This window comes from Ctenocephalides felis, unplaced genomic scaffold, assembly GCF_003426905.1.
Source record: "Ctenocephalides felis isolate EL2017-DRISC unplaced genomic scaffold, ASM342690v1 CF-g0.4_SCAFFOLD_01886, whole genome shotgun sequence".
NCBI lineage: Eukaryota > Metazoa > Arthropoda > Insecta > Siphonaptera > Pulicidae > Ctenocephalides > Ctenocephalides felis.
Window position 1 is genome coordinate 170667497 of NW_020538040.1, and position 25365 is coordinate 170692861.

The 25365-nt window shown below is 29.0% G+C and overlaps 1 protein-coding gene across 1 annotated transcript in view; it reads right to left on the reverse strand.

Moving 5' to 3' along the window:
• Nucleotides 1-22487: 22487 nt before the first annotated feature.
• The window catches only part of LOC113376253 (cystinosin homolog), a 28198-nt gene continuing 25320 nt past the window's right edge, over nt 22488-25365 (reverse strand). Inside the window, exons 8-13 of the mRNA XM_026616160.1 lie at nt 24985-25240; nt 23814-23933; nt 23331-23501; nt 23120-23237; nt 22773-22875; nt 22488-22530 (exon numbers count right to left, since the gene is read on the reverse strand). Coding sequence (XP_026471945.1) covers nt 22488-22530; nt 22773-22875; nt 23120-23237; nt 23331-23501; nt 23814-23933; nt 24985-25240 — 811 coding nt within the window. The remainder of the gene's footprint in view (nt 22531-22772; nt 22876-23119; nt 23238-23330; nt 23502-23813; nt 23934-24984; nt 25241-25365) is intronic.

Consider the following 25365-nt stretch of genomic DNA (forward strand, 5'->3'; position numbering starts at 1 on the left):
CTTACCTACTTTGAGCTTAAATGACTGGACTAAAAGGTTCATTTAAATCTGAAGATAGTTAAATTTGCAAAAATTCGCTTGCCTAGTGCTCCAATAATAAATTAAAGACATTTTATTGGAGTAGACACCACAACATTAAGTGAAGAGAAATATTAAAATTTAAATTTAGATATAGCCGAAAAACTAATATTAAAAAATATATTATATTGATTTTGATTCCTTTTCTATCATTTATCTATTCCTTTCTATTGAGTAAAGTATCGACCGATCTCCTATATGGTTGAATCGATCATTGAAGTAGTTGTGCATGCAGTCCCGGCGGCCCTCAAGGATGTTTCGTGGTTTTTGCCCTCTTTTGCCGTCTTCTGTTCTCGAGCGAGTGTAGAAGGTAGAAGCGAAAAGCCCGCGGGCCGCTTGAAGGCGTTCTACTATCTCGCGACGGTCGGACGTACAAACGCGCGCACGCACGACGTTCGACTTTACAGGCGAACACTTTTTCGGCAGATTTTACATCAAAAGACTATGCAGTAGTAATATATAATTTTATTGCGTACTTAGATTTCGATAAATGACTTCCGGTTGACTTTGTCTTTTGTTTAATTTAAATAAAATTAAGATTATTTAAGACAAAATTTGATTCATATTTTTTTTCAATTGATCAATTATACTCTTATGAATAGCATGCATTATAGTCCAGTCCATTATAGTAAGTTCACCTCGGAATTCGAGATACCCAGCTGTAAGTCTGTAATACGTGTATATTGAAACTAAAACGTTGTCTCAAAACCTACATATGGTATGTACACCCTACCATATGTAGGTTTTGAGATAACTTTTTAGTGTCAATATACAAGTATTTTCAGACTTACAGTAGGGTATCTTGAATTCCGAGATTCTGACTGGACTATTATGCACGTACAACATTTTTTTTTCTATTTAAAATTATTCACCCAATACAACGCAAATTTTTTAAAATATTTAAATAAAGCTGAGTTGGCAAATTGAGATAAGTAGTAATCTCTATTAATAGATTAGTTAACATGTACTTCAGTACATTAAAATTAATTTAAAAAAATATATGGAAGATGTAGAATATATGGAGAATAATATTCTTGAATGTAGTATTCAGCTTTACTTTTTTATGATACATATATTCAAATTGTATAAATACTTACAATTAGTAGATATATTCACAAAACAATTTTATAAAGTTTAGTTAGCAAATTGAGATAAATAGTGATCTCTATTAATAGATTAATTAACAAGTATTTAAGTACATGACAATTAATTAAAAAAGCATATGGAAAAAGTAGAATAATATGGAGAATAATATTTTTAATGTAATATTTAGCCTTACGTTTTCATGATATATAATATATTCGAATTGTGTAAAACTTGCAATTAGTAGATATATTCACAAAACAATTTAATATAATTACCCCGTTCAATAATTCTTAAAAATCTTATTAGTGTAGGGCGGGGCTAGTTGAGCAACTTTTTACTTAAACGGATGTAGCTTCTCAATGAAAAGTCTCAATAAATTGCTATACGGCTTAATGGATTGTTGTTTATCGCTTAACAAAAGTGTTAATACTATTTTATGGTAATAAGTAAAATTTAAAAGCTACACTGTTTGAATGCAAAAAGTCACGTATGCTCATGTACCCCATAGGTGAGGCAGTTGAGCACTAAGAAAGTATAATGAAATCATAGTTTTAATGTCGATAATAATGCAATAAAATAAGTTTTTAATAACCGTTCTATATTTATAGTCTTTATTGACAAAGAATACAAACTTATAGTAATTTGCTTTGAATAATTAACGAAAAGTAGAATCAACAAAACAATATCGTATCTTAGGAATTATTTTACCATTATATTCAGTATTTTTGTTTAAATCATTATTTCTTTATATTATTACTCATAGACTTAGCTTAAATCTTAAAAATAATAAATTTCTGGAAGTTATTGGTAATTGTCTTAGTGACAGAACAAGTTTAGCAACTATGCTCAACTAACCCCAACTCGGAATTTCAAAATAAGTGAGTTTATGAAAAAACCCTGAAAATTATACGCAGAATCTCTGTGCATATTAAAAGTACTATAATTATGTGGGAGAATAACATTTACCTGATTAAAAATAAATAAAATTTGACTAAACCAAACGAAACTCGTGATGAATGACTTTTTTACTTTTTGTCTCAAATAAACAAAACGCCCGTCAGCTTCACTCATTTGTCGAGCGGCCACTAGCGATCGCGGGATGTTTATTTCTCCTAAACCTCTATCTTTCCGCCATATAATGCATAAACGGAGGGTGAATAGTTTTCGAGATATTTCGATTGCTCAACTAGCCCCGCTCTACCCTAGTTACCATTATTTTTGAACTCATCACTTATCACAACATTTTGAGTATTTAAACCCATGAAATTCGAGTACACTTGAACAAATCGCGTTATTTTTAGGTTTTTATTATGAAACTATCAAGCATTTAACAATTTTAAATTACTGATTGAATACGCCAACTTTTGAGGAACTTGAAAATGTACCCTTAAGTACATTTTTAGGAGGGGTTTTCAAAGTCGACCAGAATTTCAAATTCATAGTTCAACAAAAAGTCTCAATTTTTGAAAACTTGTAGCATTTGAAAATTATGTCATTATTTTTTTCTGTGATCCTAAAAATGTTATTAACGATTCAGCTTCTAAAGTTTAAATGACCAAAAATGATAAAAATTAATCATAATAACCGAAAGTTGATCACATTTTCACCTAAGCTCAGGGTTACACTTAAAAGCCCACAATTTTTAAATTACGTAAGATTTTTTTTTCTAATTGTTTTCATGATAGTTACGATCAATACTATCACCTCGTTTCGGCTTAACGTTGAGTTCTGGGACTATTTACTAATGATAAAAATTAACCGCAATAACCGAGGGTTAGTCACTTTTTTGCTTTTATTTATTTATTTTTCTATTTCTTCTTATGATAGTTATGATCAATACTATCACTCTAGTTCGGCTTGGCATTAAGTTCTGGGACACCCTGCATATATGGAGCGTCTATTTACCGTATTAATAGCTTTAGTTTAAATGCACAAAGTTAATAAAAAATAATCACAATAACCAAGAAATGGTAACATTTTCACTTAAGCTCAGGGCTGCACTTAAAAGCTCATAATTTTCAAACTACGTGAGAGATTTTTTTTATGTAATATATGATTGAGTCTGGGACACTCTGTCGGGCGTCCATTTATCATAATTTATAAAATTCAATCAGGATGGGATTGTGAATCTCTCTGAATTTTGAGTTAAGTGCAACTATTAATTAATAATGCACATCAATAAATATAATAATTAATTATGTTCATTTATAAAGAAAGTAAAATATTACGAATGATATCAGTTTTAACGATATTTGATTTTTATATTGGGGCGATAGATCAGATAAATTTCATTCAGCACGTATCCTAAAGATGACCATTCAACAAGAATTTCTAAATTTCAATTTTCTTCAAAACACTACCTTTATATTTTTCGGTGCGGTCGAGGCCGAATGTTGCTCAATGATATCTTTCCAGTGCCTTGTAATATGCCTCGATGTGCCGAAGCGGCTAAGGGTGACTTTTTGTGAACGCACATGACCGCGGGCAGTGTTTCTTTGTTTTTTAATAGTTTCCGGTGCGGAAAAGTCGATCCATTTCATAGTTCTTTCACTATGTTTTTTTGGTTAGTCTAAAATGCCACATCGAGAATGACCTGCGGTTGTTAGACTATTTTTAATCGTTTTTCAAGACGATCACGGTTAGTCAGTCGACGTTGAGAGAAATGAATGAGTTACTATAATCCTGCGCACTAAAATATCTTTCCCTAAATGAGTATAATTATGGGAAACTTTTGTTTTGATACAATTTTCTTAGAGTTCGAGACTTTTTGAAAAAAAATAGGGTTGTTTGTGTGGTTTAAATCGTTTACCCATTAATTATTTGTTAATTTAGTCAATGATAAATACCTATTTGAAATATATTCCGATCAAGCTCCAATCTATATTTTGTCTTGAAATCTAGGTCATGTAAATAAAGGATCATACATAGGATAATACATACTAAAATACAGCAATGTGTTTTGCAGTATAGGGAGAAAGGAAATTTGATCATCTAAATTTTCTGTCGAAGATTTATGCTCAACTTGATTGATAACAAATATTATCAAATAAATTATGTTTATCATTTTATATAAAAAATAATAATTTTATATACAATTTTTAACTAATACCAAACTTAATCATTTGAAAATTAAGTTTTATATTTAATTCTCTATAGATTTTTACTAAATCAAATCCCTTTTTCCAACGGCCCTTAATATTTTAATATTTTTACCTTGGTGGTTTTTTATTTATCACTTTATTATTTGTGATAGTTATTATATTTATTTATTTATTGGCACTTATATCAAACTTAATCAAACAATTTATCTGGGGTTACAGATCACAATAAATATTATTACAAATAATTAAAATATATTTTATTATCTATTTAACAATCGTAAATAATAAAAGGAGGACATTAATGTGTGTGTATTTGTGTAGTATGAATGTATGTAATGCGGATACAAATTTCGTCGACGATTTCGAGAGCACGGTTCAACCGATTCGAAAAATATTTGATTTCTAGTAATGGAAAGACGCGCCGATTAAATTCGGGCAAAGGCAGGTCTAACCAGTTTCGAAGATACTGGGCTAAATATGTAAAAAATGGTAATTTAGTTTTTGAGTGAACGAAGCGCCAGATTTGAATGATTTAAAAAACACTATACTTGTATCGATGGATTGAAAATTTGATTAATTTTCTTGAGAAGGCAAGTCCAACATTTTTGGAGATCCAGAAAAAAATGCCATTTGGCGGTCTAAAATGATCATTAGATATAATAATAATAAATAGTAGTCTCGCCGGAGGCAGGTCCATGGTATGAGAGAACCACAAATCAATGATTACCTCTCCATTCCTTGTTTATTTTCTCCAATACTGTTTTATTACCATTAATCTCTTTTAATTTATTTTTATGAATTTTCCTTTCCAAACTTCTGCTTTTATGCTTCCTGGTTCTGTGCTTTGGCTTTCAGTTTTCTGTATTTTCTCTTTTTGCGTAAGATATCAACCAACTGCATTCTTTTTCTTCACAGTCCTTTTATACCTTCTATTTTATTCTCGACGACGTCGTGTAAAGAGCACTCTTTTTGCAAATTGGGTCCGATCCAGTTTCTTTTTCTTTTAATGATTGTGTTCAGTAGAGTTCTTTCTTCGGCGACTCTTTTTAGGACTTCTTTATTTGCTACCTTATCTGTCCACTTTATCGTCTCCAGCACCACATTTAAAAATTTGTCTCTAATGTGATTTTATACCTCAGTCTTGCATTTATTTAAATCCGCGATTGTTTTATATATATATATATATATATATATATATATATATATAATATAAATATATAAAGCTGTCTTCTAATGCTTAAATATAATCCGACCTACCTTGTGTTAATCTGGTGCGATATTATCCAATTCATGCAGAGGTACTTATGCGCCTAAACGCAGAAATAAGTGGCGCAGAAGTAACCTTTGCAACTAGTGCCGCGAATAATTCGCGTGCAATTTGCAACTGATATACAAAGTCTCCGAAGTCTGTATGTTCTGTGTGTGATTTCGTGTTATTTTCAGCGTACTCAATGTACTATAATCTACCTCTCCTGGAGAACTTGTCGACTAACGAGTTGAAAATCTCAATTGAATTCCTTTTCGTACCGCGAACTTGTACTTCGTATAATGTTGCGAGTTCAGAACTTCATATATCAACTTGACATATGCTATATTTATATGTTTCTTGTGCTATATACATACACAAAACTCTATGTTGTGCTTATAATATTATAGAGGATACCGGAGATTTGGGAGTAACTCATTTGATAGCTTTCGCCCTGGCATTGCATAACTTACATAAATTTTTACCATCACTAACTTTTTTAATAAAACTCAAATAATAGAGGAGAAAATTATTTTATATCAGTGCCCTTGATAAAATTGAGAAAAATTAATTAAGTAATGTGTTAATTTTTCAAATATTTTCTAATTACTTGAATGAATTACTTAATCATTTGGCATTTTCAATTTCACTTATGATATAACAGTTATTAGTACTGTATTGTTATTATTACTGTTATTGATACTTACATTTTGTAATAAAAGGATTAATCAATTTGATAAATACACGCAAAAATAGGTATTTAGGCACATGTCATTTGTATTCTAATTAGGATCTTATGTTTAGCAAAAATGAATTATATTATTTGTTGCCACTATATTAGTTTTCTGACTGTATTAGTTTGTTTAAGCACTAAAACTATCTTCATATAATGCTTATTTTTAATGATGGTATAGTGCAAATAAAATTTATGGTGGTTAATCAGTGCAACTATTTTTGTCATATGTATACAAATGATACAAAAGGCTTGACACAAGAAGCATTTGTATCATCTCCATATATTATCTTAGAATCTATTTTTGATCGAACAAAAAATGATACATTTTTGGCAGAGCTTCAGTGCATTTTAATCAGATTCCTTAACGAATTGGTCAGATTTGGTTTCCAACCAAGTGACGACCCCCGGTTTCCCCTATACTCGCAGAAAGCTATGTTCTGAGCACAACACATCCAGTACTGTAAGAACCGTCATTTTCGCCCATTAATATTCAGCGCTCTCCCATACGTGATTTAAAAGCATAATAAATTCATTTGCAAAAATAATAGTGGCGTGATACTGATCTCGTTATTAAACACTCGTGTTTTTATTTATCATGTAGATTTTAAATCGTTATTGCTTGATAGGTGAGTCAAAAATGAGCCGGAATAATTTAACACTAATTTGTATTATAATCTTACTAATCAATGTGTAACAATAAAATAATTATGAAAGTCTAGTTAATTTTTTTGATGTTTTTAATGACTTTATTCTACACGTATTCTGATATATGGCTGTTGTATGTTTAAATTTAAATTTAAACATTTGAAAGCGATGATTTAATTTAAGCGTATACTTTTTGAAAACCCCGGACAATTCAGGACAAAAGATCTAAATCCGGTACAAAAAATGCTTATAAAAAAAACCAGGGACACAAAGTGGAAATCCGGGTATGGTCACCTTATTAAATCGCTAATATATTAATAGACAAAACAATTTGTTTAATTTTTTAGATATTAACATATTGTTCAATATCAATAGCTTTTATTAGCTTAATATTAATATTGGCTGATCACTAATTATGTCTGCAACGAATTTTACGACTAATAGGAGCTACCTAAAAGAACAGATTTTTTAACAGTTAAATAACAAATATATAATTTTATTCATAAGCTAATTGAATTATCTAATTATTTAATTTAAATTTAATAAAAGTAGAGCTGAATTGCATACTTCAAATTTTTATATAAATTCATGTAAAATTAACCACAATTTTCTATATTTGGGAGCGTCCATTAATCACGTGAGCGAGTTTTTAAGGATTTTTGGACCCCCTCCTCCCCCTTGATGATGCATGGTGATATTCAAAATTACCCCCCCCCCTCGCTCACCAAACATCACGTGTATTTTTAGTTACGTGATAAAACTTTAAATTTTTCGATTTTTTTTTGAAAATGTTCGATTTTTTTCAAAGAAATCAGTTAAAAAATAAGCACACGTGATATCTCCCCTCCCTACCCCTCGTGATATTTCGTGATTTTTTGTCAAACCTTCCTTCCCTTAAAAACTTCACGTAATTAATGGACGCCCCGTTTTTAATTTAAAAAGTAGAATCTTTAGATAATAATAAAGCAGAATCTTTATCTCTCTATCAATTTAAACGAGACACCAAATTTAATGTTTTCAATATAAAAAAGCATTTTTAAGTTGATTGCGATAAATGAGACGTCCTATGATTCTATTCTCATTCCAATTTAATTGCATTAATAATATATAAATATAAATTGAAAACATTTTTTAAAAACAGTGATATAAAGGGGCCGTTCAAGTATTACGTAAGCACTATAGGGGGCGGGGGGGTTATTGATTTGCTTATTTTGCTTATTTTGGGTAAGAACTTTTGCTTACTTTTGCTGACAAAGGGGAGGGGGGGGTAAATAATTGTAATAAATCTGCTTACGTAATACTTGAACGATCCCAAATACAAATTAAAAACAAAGTTTAAAAACAATGATGATCTTTGTTTTATCAAGCAAACTAGCTTACACACACATAAAATTTAGTTTGGATCATAAACCGGGAAGTTCCTATCTTAATCTAGAGATTTACATTATAGACATATTTCCATCATAATTTCGTAACTATAGCATACATTTTGTAATGTTGTATTTTGGCAGTAAGACAATGAATATGTAATTGCAAAAGATATAAGCAAATTATAGTTTAATTATAGTTCGAGTAAATGCAAAATTATTAAATTTTATTGAAAGCAAAATTATTTTCAAAAAGATTTGTATAAGATAAAGAATAAATTGCATATGGCATATATGCATACATTTTTATATTTTTTGTTTACTTATCAAATTTATTAACACTTTTGTTTATATAAATAATTAATAACAGTCATAACAAAAATATCGTTTAAACAATTATTCTAAGAGAAGATATAAGTGAATTATATCTAATATCAAATAGATATATGATCTGCCCAAATAATTAATTTTTTTAAAAATCATGCAATATTTTTAACTTCCCGTAGGGCAAGTTATAGTAATCGCAAAAAAATCGAAAATGAAAATTTTTATATATCTTTACGTTTCAAAGGTTTCTGAACATTTTGGCATACCTTAGAAAAAATGGATGTATGTGTGTGTGTGTGTGTGTGTGTGTATGTATGTATGTATGTATGTATGTATGTATGTATGTATGTATGTATGTGCGTGTGTGTATGTATGTGCGGATACAAATTTTCGTCGACGATTTCGGGAACACGGATCAACCGATTTGAATAATTCAAAAAACATTCGATTCGTATTGATAAGGAGACGTGCTGATTAGTTTTTGGCGAAGGCAGGTCTAGCCGTTCCGAAGATACGGGGCAAAATGTGCCGAAAACGGTAACTCAGTTTTTAAGAGAACGGAGCGTCCGATTTGAATAATTCAAAAAACATTTCACTTGTATTGACAAGGTGAAGAATCGATAAAATTTTCATGAAGGTAGGTCTAGCGGTTTCGGAGATATGGAGGAAAAAGTAAAAAAATGAGCCATTTGGCGGTCAAAAATGATCATTAGACATATGCACATCAAATTATCAGATATTTTATAGAGATTTTAACAATAAGTATACATTTTGTTAACATTTCTATGGGTTCCGTACCAATGCTTATGCGTTAGACAGCGACGCGGCGCTTACGCGCTTTATATTTTGTCCCTATGCAGTTAAAGCAGTACGATTGCTTTCAAAAAAAATTTCAGATCTTCTACAATATGTCAAAATACAGAAAAAAAAAATTTTTTTCAAAAAAAAAAATGTTTTTTTAAAAAAAAATTTTTTTTCAAAGAAAAGTTATTTTTTGTCCAATTTATAGTTTCTCAAAAATCTTATTCTTTCAAAGTAATTTTTTTTCAAAAATGTTAATTGTTTTAAAAAAATAATAATTTTTGGTACGGGAAGTTCCAGCAATTTGCCTTAAGGCACGATGCCTTAATTGCCTTAAGACAGAATTCCACTTACAGCTAGTTTTATTTATTTTTCTCAATTTTACCTACCATCCGATGTGACATCGGCTTTATTCGTCTGCGAGGCCGGCATGTGCATGTGCGTGAGCCAGCCCGCTCCCAGCCGGCGGTGCCCGATGCATCGGCATCGGCATCGGCATCGGCGTGCAGCGTGCAGCGTGCAGGCTGCTGGAGGACGCCGTCCATGGTGCAGCGGGCATGGGCCAAGAACGTAATACCGCTGGACGTATAATTAAATCCGGCGAGTCTGGCACGTGAAGATTCGGCGGCGCCATCTTAAAAAACATTGCTCGAGCAAATGGCGGAGCAACAATGTTCACCGTGTGTGGGTCAATATGTGAGAACGATTGGAATACATATTATGATTGCGAAAAGTTCATCTAAATTAAATCACATCATCATTTGTTTTTGGACTAATACATTATTTTTCAAGTAAAGTACCTAACTGGATAGAATAATATTGCTGTCTTATCCATTTGTCTTTCTCATGACATTTTTTTTTTTATATTTCTAACAGCAATCAGAACCTTACGTCCTATGAGCTGTTGGGCTGAAACTTCTCCTTACTTCGTATTTTTAGATGGTAACCCAATGGTTAATCCATCCATATTTGATGATTTTTGTTATTAGAATTAATCTAATAGGGCTGACTTTTTATTGGTGCAGCAATGCCGGACAAGGGCTATTTTCACTTGGTAACATATTGCTATCTATATTTCCAAGTGAAAATCGTTGTCACTGCTACCTGACTTCTCATGACATGATTTAATTGAATTATGAATCTTGTTAAATTTCAATAAATAATCCTGAAGACAAAGATTTGAAGCCAAAGAGATAAAAGCACTATATTTTTACAAGTCAAACTAAAATAGAAACAAATTATTCGGAGATGCATCATAATCATGGGCGGTAACTTTTGATTTAACATGTTTAGTATTTTCCACACCCATTAGAAAATCTTTTGTGCTAAATTCATTGCTTTTTAACTGATTCCCTCACTATAATACATGTAGTTTAAATGTTTAATATTTTTTTATCAATTAATTTTTTGTGAAATATATATGTAATTCAGTTGATAGTTTACACACGTATGTTTTACTCTAATTTTATTTATTTTTATTCTTAATTATTTTATTTATTTTATTTATTTTATAAATTATTCAAGTGTACCTCTTTTCTGTACTATATATTTATCCATAATAAAACCTGGGGGTAAAGTTAGTGGCGCCTCTATGGAGTGCGGAAACAATCAAAATTGGGGTAATGACAAAGTGACCGTGTTTGCAATCTATTTATTGTTCTTTTATCTGTGATCACAATCAACTTCTCAACATAATTGTTTATTGTTTGTTCAAATATTCAAGTTTTAATCCTGTGACTTATCTTTGTTTCTGAAAATATGCGACAATGGCACTTTTCTGCATCAGCTCACAAACTTTGTTCTGTTGAACGATTCTTATTATTAATTTTATGAATTTATTATTATAGTTTTTAGAGTACAAATTATTAAATAAATGACTATTTTACGCTCGAAATATAAAACATAAGAATTTTTTTAGGTTAAAGGTAATTCATGTCAATTAAATAAATAAAATAATAGTAGAAGAATACATTTTTGTGGACGACCTCATGGATCAAAATGCTAATCGATGAGCCAATACTCACTACTACATACTACTTTATTAGTTTATGAATATATATTTTTACAATCAAACACAAGGTTGTAAACTTCTGAAATAAAGTGTTATTATATTTCAAAATATTATTATACCTTTTAGTTCAAAACGAAAACTGAAATTGTAATGTGCCGTCGCGTTATCGCATTTGTTGCCCTTGCTACGCACCGGCACGCCCGGAATTCGACAGCCTTCAAAAGTATTAAAATATTTTCCAATAAATACGATCGCATCATACCCGAAGTTTTACGTTGCACGCTATACATCATTTGTTGAAAAACGAATTAATGAAAAAATATTATTTCGCTTCAAACCGCAACAATTTTGAATCGCACCATTGGCGCATGAACGACCGAACGATAACCGTCGTTCCATCTAAGAGAACTTTAGTTATATAATTATTACATAGAGAATAAAATTTTCTAGACCCTAATTCTACGTGTTTTTCTACGTTTTAATATTAACAGTTGCAACTCGAACCTAGTGACTTCGATCTAAGTGGTACATTGATAAATTTCTTGCTTAAGGGTATACAATATTTTATATAAAATAATTAGGGGCAGAAAATTGTTTTAGAAAAACAAATGCGATTTTATTTAAATTTTGCCTAACTCCAGAGGTAGGTGTTAGGGTATTCTTGTAGTTTAAAATGAAGAAAATAAAATAAACAGGTTAGTAAAAATACTTTTACTTAAATATTATATATATGCGTATGTGGCAGAGTTGAAAAGCAACGTATTTTACAATTCGAATAAAAACACTATTTCTTTACAAACTTATGTCGTAAGCTCAGGCTTATACCGTAAAAATTATAAAATATATTCAAACGATTATAATAAAACTTATGCAAAAATAAATCACGTAAGAAATCGATGAAGTTATAGAAGCATTTTTACAAGCAAACATTTTTGTCGTATTAACCCTCTATGAGCCGAATTTTTGTTTTACACCCAAAAAAATTAAGAAAACAAACATCAATATACAACTACATCAAACTACATACATCAATAAACAAACATAAAAAAAAATATGTTTAATTTTTTTTGCCATTAATGAATTATGTGACTCTCAAGTCACAGCGGCCTATAATGTTCGCACGTCTGTAAATAAAAAAATTAATTATTTCAGGTCGAAATGCCTAGCAAAGATCATAAATATTTATATTGATTGTCATTAAATTGTTCTAAAATTAAGATTTATGAGCCATCTCACGATAGAAGCAATAATTATTTGGTATACTCGTAATATCGAAAATTGAAAATTTGAAATGTACCTGAAAGTCACGCGGGCCTGTAGAGGGTTAATTTATTTCGACAACTTTTTCGAGTATCATAAGAAAATGAGTTTAATTTGAGAAAATTGTGTATTTAAATACCGATACATTTATTCAAAAACGCCGCGAAAATTTTTTGCAGTATAATCCCATTTATCAAACCATTAATAGGCACTATACACATTCTTCATTTAGCAAATCAAAAAACTAAAATAAAATTTAGAAAATAAATATTTTAATATATATAATGTCATCGGGTTTAAAATGATTAAGTTGAAGACTAGTTAATGGTAATGTTTACACAAATAGAGCATTAATATAATGCAATTAATAACGTATTAAAAGATGAAATTTCATTCAGCTGTAGGTTTGTTTTCTTTTGAAATTCATCTTTTTGTTGACTGAATGTATTTATATATACATTGTGTATAATTACATACATATGTATGTATATATATATATTATATATATATATATATATATATATATATAAATGTATATTTATAATATGGACTATGTTTACAATTAGGTCGATAATTATAGGAGGAGCGCGTGCACACCCAAAAGCGGCACTCGGAACGTCTATGCGGCGACTGTAGTTTAGATTCTACTGTAATTATTATCAAAAAGTTTAAAATCTTTTTTTCGAAAACGTCCGAACCGAAACGGTCCACGGTTCCTCTGCGGTTTCTCGTTCTGGCGCCACGGAAAAAGATTCGGCCGAGGGGTTGAGTTTTAGCCCCGGGCCAAGTGCGGTGCCTGCGTTTACGCATTCGAACATCCGTCCTTCTGTGTAGAACTTTGTATAACATTTCATTCTTTGATCTCCGAAGGATCTTCAACTAAGCTCAAATAGAGACTGATTATGAGATGAAATAGAGTTTTTTTTTATTCTCTATTTTATTCACAACTGCCCAGTTAAGGACATTTAATAGGGAAATTTACAATTGTCATACGTAGAGGGACATTGTATATTGAATGGGCATGTTGGAAAAAAATCTCAATAGTTGTTTTCCCATTTATTATAATATTAGCAATATTTTATTGATAATGATATAATCTTAACTTATAAATAATGACTAAGTTATTTCAATCTTTATCAGGAAAATTATGACTAAAACTAGCTGTAAGTGGAATTCTGTCTTGAGGCAATTATGGCATCGTGCCTTGAGGCAAATTGCTGGAACTTCCCGCACCGTAACGAAATGTTCGAGGAATATTGAATGTTTTCAAATAGATTATCATAAATATAGTAACATTGTCTAATATTTATAAGAATTATATAAACCGAATTGCAGAGTTGAAATTATTTCTAAAGTATATTAGAACTATAGTCAGAATTAAAAATAAAATCTGAAATATTTTCGATATACAAAATACTAAAAAAAAAAAAAAAAAAAAAAAAAAAAAAAAATTGGAACAAAATTTTTTTTTCCAAAATCAATTATTTTGTTAAGACAAGCAGAAAGTTCTTTGAATCATTTAAATCGGACGCTTAGTTCTCTCAAAAACTGCAATTTTTACATATTTAGTTCCGTATCTTCGAAATGGCTGGGCCTGCCTTTGCCAAAACTAATAAACACTTCTCCCAATCATTACTAATTGAATGTTTTTTAGATCATTCAAATCGGATACTCCGTTCGCTCAAAAATTCGATTTCTATTTTTTGCACTCTTTGCTCCGTATCTCCGAAACGGCTGGACCTGCCTTTGCCAAAAACTAATCAGCTCTTTTCCCAATCAATAGGAATCGAATGTTTTTTGAACCATTCAAATCGGTTGATCCGTGCGCCCTAAAACGTGACTGGAAATTTGTATCCACACATACATACACACACACACACACACACACACACACACACACATCCATTTTTTCTGAGGTATGCCAAAACGTTCAGAAACCTTCAAAACGTCGAGAAATGTAAAAATTTTCAATTCCGATTTTCGGCCCATTACAATAACTTACCCTACGGGAAGTTAAAAATAACTTTTTTAATGCTATTTTAGTAATACCTTTTTTTTATTTTTTACTTTTATTTTAAATTATTAATGACAAAAAATGATTTGACAAAAGCATCTGATCTTTTTTAAAGTTATTTTTCCAAAATGTCGCCACTTATTAAATTCCCACATCACTCCCCCACTCATTTCTTACACGGCAAACAAATGCTTAATGATATAATGTACGAAATGTAAATAAAACGAAAATAATTAAATATTATACTTAAACAAAAATTTATCACCAAATTTTTTTTTAGAATATCACTTTAGTAACAATCTATTACTAATTATTCGTAATCTTTTAAATGATTAATGACATTAAAATGATTCATTCATTAAAAATTCATTTGCAAAAATGTTTTATCCTAATGTATTATTAGGCTTAAGAAATGACTTATCCGGGTCCAAAATTTCTGTCCATAACAATTTATTACCGTGTAAAGTCCAGTTAAAGTCAACTTGGACATACGGCAATCTACTCTGAAAATGCACCACTATAATTTAAAAAAAACTTTATATTAGCATCAACTTCTTGCAGAGAAATGTAAACTTTTTTTAACTATCTAACAAATTTACCTATTGATTAAAATGCAATTTTATATTATTACGTACGCATTACATAGCTCTTTATGTGAAACAAAAAAAAACAATTTTTGGTTTCACATAAAGAGCGACTTCTGACGTTTGACACTAAACACGCTGTGGTTAGAAAGATGAAAGCTTAAAAGTGAAATTTCTTTGAAAATTAGCTATTTATAATTTAATTTTATACTGTGCCATTTATTTGAAAAAAAATTTAATGAAAAAAAACTTTATAGAAACATCGGAGGGTTTATGAACTTATAGTCAAATTTTTACCATTTTTTTGTCATTCTTTTTTTAAAATTGAATTGTTGAAGAATAAAAAATATTTAATAAGTCAAAGATTTTGTATTGCACTTACCTATTTATTAGTCCCATTATGCTGCTAGTTTTATTTTGACATAAAAGATTATTTGGTTTATGTTATTTTTTTTAACTATTGCAGAAATTCAAAATCGTATTACTTTTTTGACGTTTATTTTACCGATTTGTCAGTACTAATGTTTTCATGTAATTAAATTTAAATGAGTCACCAAATTTAATGCTATCAATATAAAAAAAAAATTACTGATAAATCATATTGAACTTCATTTTTGCTGTTAAATATAATTATTATAAAATAGGTATCATAGGAAAATCCTTTTAATTTCATTCATAATACATTATTTAAAAAAAAATAAATGAAGCATGTGAAATAACGTAACGACAACAGAATAGATATAATTTAATATGTAATATATAACATCTTATTTCGATTTGTTATTACTACGAATATATGAATATAACTATAATTAATTTGACTTATTGTTAGTGCATCGATTATTATCTACCTACCTCGCGCAGCAAAATCTGTTAGAACTGCAATAGTAATTAAACAAGGCGCCGCCGGCGCCGCGGCGCTTCTTTTTACAAACCACAGTGGCACTTTGCCGAAATACTTTGCCTGATGCTGATGGGTTCGATTCGTTTCAGCCAACGTCAATGAAAAACTTTCTGAAATAACAAATTTTGTAAAGTTTGTTAATATTGCATGATACTTTTTTTACAGGATTCCTATATTGTGCTGAGGGGTAAAACCACTGCAAATTTTCATTAATACAAATACTTCCCAATCACATTAGAATTAATATTTTTAACATTTTCTGTGTATTTCTCTGGCTATAAGCATGTACAATAAGCGAATTTTATTCTTGATCCAAATTTTCATACTGAACTGCTTCTCAAATTCTAAGTGGTTTGTGAAAATGGATGTGGTCGCATCATTTTTCAATAATTTTCTACTTTGTTACTTAAATATGCGCCAAATAACTTTCTCCAGTATTATAATTTTGTATTTGCCCAAAAAAAACAATTTTTTAAACAGCGACTTTACCCTTTAATAGCAAAAATATAATTATTGAACTTAGAGTGGACTTGAATATATGCTATTATAACTTTTTTGTTTATATTTTTATACGAAATTTTATTTAATCAAATAAATCAAGATATTTGATAAGATTTAAAAAGTTATGAAATAAACTTATACAAAAATTGATTTTAAACTTTAAACTAGATTTTAACGGCCAGATTTGGATTTGGATTTTAACTGAATTTTAAAAGCCTTAAAAGGCCAGATAAATAAAATAAATATCGTTTGATTTGATTCTTAACTATATTTTGTAGCAGTATGAGGTTGACTTATAAATGAATTATTGGTGCACTTTATCTAGATTTTTACTAATAACTTTATTTGATAAAATGACCTCATTTTTAGTATTTGCTTTTATATGAATTATTGTATGAAACGATATTCAAACTTGGTGTAAATGGTGCTTTGCCTAAGGATATGTTGCAAGAACTTTCTTATATTTGTAAATAATCGACTTAAATAATAAAAATAGAGATATAGCAAATTTTCAAATTGTGAAAAATTTTTGACGCTGCTCATTTTCTATAATTATACCACTTTCCGTATGCCTATAGTATTTTAGGATGTTTTTTTGTTTATTTTTTGACTTTGTATTGACTTTGTATTCACGTACATTAGTCATACATATTTTATAAGTTAACTTTACAATTTTATTTTATTAGATTGTATATAATGGTCGTTAACAGTGTTGTCAACCTGAACTATCATCATTTAAAGTTGTAAGAAATCATCCACCAAAATTGTAAAAAAAAAACATTACAATTGGCCTTTCTGAATTTTAACTTATATATTTCGAACAGTTTTTACAATTTTAAAATCAGTTTAGAATTTTTGGCCAATTCACAATTTTTCAGACTTTTTTGCTAAATATTAAAAAAACTTCTCTTATTATTATTTTTTATATTCTCTGCTAAATATAAAAAACGGCTCTGCCGCTCGTCTCTCTAATCTAAAACTAATCAACGCGAGCCCTTATCAAGTTTCAATAAATAGCTTTTCAATTCAAATGAAATGGCTGCTGCTGGTTTAAAGATAACTTTTTCATTTTTACTTCACATACACACACATATACTTATATTTTGATGTCAAACGATTCAGTATGACTTAAAAACTTGAGAAAGCATAAACGATATTCTGGCAAAAACAAAAACTTTTTCTTCGGAAGTTAATTTTAAAGTACTGTTAAAGGAGTCGGTGAATTTATTAAATGAAATATTAAATTTTTAAATCAAAACGAATTAAATAATCTGTGATAAAATGATCCATTCTAGATGTTAACTTGATTCACGAACCACGTAGCGGCGCAAGTTAAAACTTCGATGATAGTAAATGCAAGAAACTCACGAGATGTCCGTAGGATTAAATTGCTTAAAAAATTTCTGTTTTTTGTAGAAGTCAGCATGAATGAATAACTATTAAATAATAAAAATATGAGTTTGATTAGATTAGCTTAAATTTATAATTTAAATTTGGTGTTCCGTATCTAATGGCTTGAAGGTTTATCAAGGTGCCATTTTAAATGGATTTTTTAATTTTTTGAATACAATGGTACTGAAGAACCGACTAATATTTCAGGATAATAAAATAGATAAAAATAGAATATCCTAAGGTGTAAGGTGACAATATTTTTTTAGGTCAAACTCGGGGCGGTAACTTATAGTTATGCTAATCCGGAAAGGGGGTGGCGTCTTTATGCTAAATGACTTAAATATGATTTAAAATAACAAATATTATATTTAAGAATACAATTATAATCAGTTTTTTCAAAATGACTTAATTTTTTTAAATCAGAATTACTGACTTCTAATAAGACTTTTTTATTCAACTATATATTCCTCATGCCTCATATAAAATTCGGACCATGTTCTTTATAATTAACTTATTGTTAGTTAAAATAAACACTCGAGCCACGCAATCGAAAAGTTCGTTTTCTAATTTTTGCTAATTTTTGCTAATTTTCGTAAATTTTTCGTTGTAATTTTATTATCAAGTAACTGCGAAAAATCAGTTTAAACCTATACATTTCAAAAACCCAGGACAAAAGATCAAAATCCGGGACAAATATTGCTTTTCGGAAAACCCTGGATATGAGATGGAAATCCGGGACGGCCTCGGCCAAACCAATTTGCAGACTTTGTAAAATCATATTAGATATTGAAATAATCCACATCCTGTAATTTTTATGCAGTGTGAATCATTAATTGTGATATTTGAAAACATCGAAATGTGTTCAGAATGAATCCTAAGGAATACTATATCGATTTGCTAAGTGAAAATTAAGAAATCATTGCAAAATTGCAATGGGGAAACTTTTGGAAACAACTACTGCTACCTTGTCGCCATCCAGTATTTCACACATTGTACATATGTAATGTTTCCATTCTTAAATACCTCATTCGTTGATATAAAATAAATATTGAACCGAGTGATGACATTATATACTTTGATTTGATTTATAAATGACACTTTTTTATTTATTTATATATGTGCTTTTAAATGCGGTATACGTAAAACAAATTATCTGGTGTAAGAAACTACAGTAAATATTTTTACAAATACTTTAAGTTACAAACAGATAAGGAAAATTATACGTTGTTTTGATAGCTTTATGTATAATCCGTCATAGCTATATATGTATATATATATATATATATATATATATATATATATATATATATATATATATATATATTGAAAACCTATGGTAGATTTAATACAATCACTGTTGTAGTAGATTTACTACAACAATTTTAGTGAATTTGCAATCACACAGGTGGATTTACAAATATTTTAGTAGATTTACACTCATTCGAGTAGATGCATATTTACATCAGGATATTAACAGCGTACCTTGGCGGGCCCTTGTTTAAAAATTAGTTTGGAAATCTTTCGGAAGAGTAAAAATTTCTCACAAATTAAAATTATCGTCATAATTATCACTTTTTCTATTTTTTTCAAAAATACTTTAAAATGAATATACAACCTTCTTGCCTTTTCTACGCAAACTAATTTCTCAAATTAATACCTGATGATTACTTTAGAACAGTGCTTCTTAAACTTTTGTCCTTTGCGACCCCATTTACGATTGCGAGGCTCTTGGCGACCCCACTTATGATTGCAAGTTTCTTGACAACCCACACTTATAAAAATTAAATTAATATTTTTAAATGATTTATTTATTTGGTAACAATATACATATACATATACATATACATATGAAAATATATAATTTGAGAATTTGTTGACAACATAAAAAAATCAAGACATGATGTTATAAAATGATATAAATATTTGACATTAAAATCTCTCGCGACGCCAGAATTTTCTCACGCGACCTCATTTGGGGTCGCGACCCTTAGTTTAAGAAGCCCTGCTGCAGAATGTCTAAGGTTTCTGCCTCTATAGAAAATTCGTTGAATTTTTATCAATTTTTGCTTACGCACATTGGGAGCCTTTGTGTCTCGGGGGTCCAATATAATTGATACTGTAGTTACGCCCCTGTTGTTATCATATAAGCAAGTGATAGTAATATTTATATAAAAGTAATACGAATAAGATAACGTGAAGTAAAATCTTTCTTTACACTTATGAAATTGAAAAATATTTATAGTAATTCTGCAGACATATATTAATATTTTAAAATTATTTTAACTATTTTAGATAATATAAAATCATACGACCAAAATTATAATAAAATTGTATATTTAGATATGCTTTTAAAATATATTACATATTGTATAATATAACATGATTTACTCACAAAATTAATAATATAATAACTAAATTAATTTTATCTCAGGTACATGAATTTCATGTACATTAGACGAACATTGATGGTCTATATAAAATAAAATATATAAAAATATAAAAATAGTAATATAACTATAAATATATTAGAATAAAATAAAACATGACATAATGTAAAACTAATATTTTATCACTTTTATCATGATAAGCGTAGTAGTAAAAATAATAGAAAACAATTCGAGCTGTTGGTCATATAATTTGCATATGTAGTTTATATCTATTATACACAATAGTTTTTTTATTTTACTACTAACAATAAACAACAATTGTGAATAAATAAAACGCATATGATATTTAATAAAAATATTTTTTCATGTGATAATAGTAATAATAATATTAATATAATATTTTAACATTTTTCTTTATTTGCTTCACAGTCATCAAAAACTTAAATTATTAAATCAATACCATCTAGTCTTTTCTAAATTGAAACTAGTGCCAAAATTTTCGCTGTATTCTTTCAAATTAGTACTTTATTCTGGTAATTAATAAATCATACAATAATTAACAATAAAATTGTGAAAATAAAATCGGTTATCTCCAAAATTATAGTTTCGTTTCTTGTGGTATGTACGTATATATATACACATTTATAAGATTTAGATTTTTTGTATGTATGTATATACATTAGGGTGGTCCTTAATATGGGCATTTTCGAATTTCCTTGCTCCCAGGGGCTTGAATGCATTCAAATTGATGAAAAAAAAATCTCTTACTCTCAAACAAAACTTTGATCAAATTGCGCACTATCTAAAAGACAATATTACGAGCTAATACTTATAGAGGATTTTTTTTATCAATTTGGAAGCATTTGAGCCCCTGGGAGCAAGAAAATTCGAAAATGTAGATATTAAGGACCACCCTAATATATATATACATATATATACCATATATATATATATATATATATATATATATATATATATATATATATATATATAGATATAGATATAACCTTGAGCATTAATGAAGATAAATTAACAAAGGATATCAAAAGATGGCATATTGTCTTTAGGATAACTAATAGTCAAAAAAGAATACTAGGGTGTTATGAGTTTATTTATATTATTATTATTTTGTGATATTTTGTTCCTTCAACCTTTTCGCTACGTCGCTGTTTTCTGGTGACTCTGGTATACGAGCCAGAAAGCTGCGTAAGTATTTTATATTTTAAAATTAAAAAATGCACTTCTTAATAACTAAAAGTTACAATAATAAATTAGAATTTGCAATACTTTAACTCGCAAAATCGACACGTTAGATGTCGACTATAGGCGACATTCGTACACACAGGTTGTCGACTATAGATGACGCTCGTAGCGAAAGGGTTAAATCGTTTAAAGGGTTTGTTATAAAATGTAAATATGATTCAGTCGAACAATATTGAGGTAGATCAAAGTAAAATTTAATAAGAATTTCAACAAATATCTTCTAAACTGAACATCATCAAATATTTCTTAGATAAAGTATTAAAGAATTTTTATAAAATTTTCAGAAATAATTTTAGTATTTTTATAAATTTGTGTAAATCTTACTTTAAATGATGTAGAACTCAAGGAAGTCTTATCAAAAAGATGTATGGCTAAGAAATTCCTAACGCTCTAAACTTTTATTTCTATGTAAGTATGCTTTATTTCGAGTGATACTATGCGAAAATTTCACGGATACTGTTCCTACATTTAAAATTAATGCAAATACGTATAATAAAGTAAATACTATTTATAATACTATGCTATTTATACGACTAATTAATACATTCGCCTTCTATTGACGGTGTAGCTTCAACAGCACTATTAATCTCGTTATTAAAAGTGTCGTACAAATTAGGATTCCTGGAATAAAAATAAATTAATAACTAATAAAAATGCACAATGTCAATATCCCAATACATTTTATTTTGATAAAAAATTACGTGAAATGCAAATGAATTGGAAATGATTTATTTGAGTTTTACATAAAAAATGTATAAAAATGGAAATAAATAATAGTGCAATATCAGATGGTGTTGATTGTCTCGGGCTTTGATTTCTCTGTAGAACTGGAATGAAATAAAATGTGAAAATTTATGTATTTAAGGATTATTTTCACAAAGATATACGAAATGCTATTTCTTAATCAGCTATAAAGCTCGTAAAATCTATATTTTACAGTAAATATATATATATGCTAATGGGCGAGCAAAATTTGTCTCCTATAGTTTCAGCAACAACATTTAACTTCCAAAATTTTAACAAATTGTGATATTAGTAAATATATTTTATTATTTGCTAAATAAGTTACCTATAAAGGACGTAATGCTGTATCATGAAAAATATGTCGAAAATGACGGAAAATAGCCCCAATCCAAATTTAGTAGGATCACCAAATATTGAAATCCAATCATCTGTAAAAAAATAAATATGAATGAATGAATTTATTATTTAATAATCCAGTTTTTAATAAAATTATAAATTAGTGCATAATTGGCTTCACACACAATAGATCTAATCAGAATCTAAATTTATTCACAAGTTCAAATATTTAGAAAGTGATTATTGAGTTATATTTAGTACAGTATGTAAATATTAATATATATGTATATGTATGTATATGTATATATATATATATATATATATACAAGTATTTACCATAATTGTAGGCATTTATGATCATCTGCAACATGCTAGTCAAACCACCAGCAAAATCCAAGAAAATATTACCTATACTCCATCCAACAGTGCTCTTTCTTTTATAATTCATATATGCCTGCAAAGTTTTTGAATATAATCATGCCTTATATAAAAATATAAATAAATTATATTTATTATATATATTATTTCTGCTAAAAAGATTAATTACCTGTGGTATATATTTGACTAAAGTAATACCTAATTTTATATAACTACAATAATATAAAAAGTCTAGCCACTCTATAACATAACTGGCGGCGAGAGAACCGCTTACTATCACCAATATGAAACATGTTCCCATCAGAATAGAACCTATTATTGATACTCTTTGGTTTCCTCTCTGAAAAAATGATAAAAAAGTATTACATGTTTAACAGAAATTGGTCAATTGGCAAATAATGCCAATAAGCCTTTTTAGGAATCTAATCACGGTATATGAAATAGTAAAAAAATTAAATATGAATACAATCATGATACTGACTGATATCACCAACTACAATTGATGGCGTCTTCATAGCCAGGAAGGATTTCATGAGAAAGATTAATCTTCTAAAAATCTAAACTCAAAATTGGACTTACTTATGAACCGTGCTTATATTTCCAAAAATTGCCTATGTAAAAACAACAAACTCAAATAAAATATCCAAATTACCTCATAAAAAATACATTGAATTATTGTTAGAAAGGTCGCAAGCGCAGCATGTACTGAAAATACGACATCATTTATTTGAACAGGATTTAAACCACGTGGATTCCTGTCAAAATACTCTTGCTGAAATATTATAATAAATTACAAATCAATTTGTTATTAAAAAATATGTATTAATATAAAAGTTGGATTATATTGATTTAATTCGCAACATTAATTTTCAAACAAAAAAGTGAATGTTTCTGAAATCTGCTGACTATTTTTAATCCCAATACATGGATTATATAATGATTATAAAATATTAACCCTCTATAGACCGAATTTTTGGAAAATAGAACCAAAAGTAGTAAATACCTATATATGCAAATGTAAAACAAAAAAATGTTCTGAACCATTTTTTTGGTATTAATGAATTATGTGACTTCCACGTTACACCGGCCAATGTTTTTATGCACTTCTTGCATGAAATTGTTATTTCAGGTTGAAAAAAGAAAAAAAAGAAAGCCTCGGAAGAAAGAACATAATAAATATTGATACTGGTTGTCTTTACAAAGTTTTAAAATTAAGATTTATGCGTCATCTCATGAAAAAAGCCGTAATTATTTAGTAAAATTACGAAAAATTTGGAATGCGATCTGAAAGTTACGCAGGCCTATAGAAGGTTAAATATGAGTTACCAAAGATTAAGGCACCGATTCTGCCAAATAACAGACCAATGTTATGGCAAGGCTATGTTATGAAGAACTTTTCATACAAATTCGTTCTAAATATTATCAAAAGCCATGTGGTTGCTGTGCAGTCAGGCGATTTTCTCAGGTTGTCAAACAGAAAACATAATCTAGAAACCGCACAAATGTCAAAAAAACGATGTTAGATAACGGGGTCTTTCTGACTAAGGTTCATGACATTTTGACAGTATTCAGTATAATTCAGTAGCATAATGTATGGAAGTTGAAGCGTAATATGGCCTTGCCATAATATTTGTCTCTTATGCGGCAGGATCGGTCGCTAAATGTGGTATACAATTTTTTATGGTGCTTTCATCCATTTCACCTTATCATAAAGTTGAGAATTGCTTATTACATTGGAGCTTCAAAGGAGAAATCGAAGATACCACTAAATTTTTACTAAAACAATTTACATTACAATATAATCCAACTTCCCTGCGACTTACTTCAATCGTGGGTACGAAGTAAAGCCCGATATTGAATACTGTGTAAAGGCAGAATCCAATAAGATTCAAACCAACAAAATCAAAATTCAGTCCAACAACACTCTTTCTTCTAAAATTCGAGTAAATTTGTGGGTAAAATGAAACCGACCAGGCAATAAAATATATCCATCCGACCACAACGGACAGTAGACCGAGAGAGGTGGAGTGCTGCACAATCACCCGGATAAAATCATCCGGTTGTTCTCCTCTCGAACTTCTATTGGAATAAAAATTTATGAAAAAATTTGATGATATTATCATATTTGAAAAATATGAAATAAAGTACATATATGAGATTAATGGTGGAATCTAAAGAAGCGAATTAATTTAGAAGAGTGGACC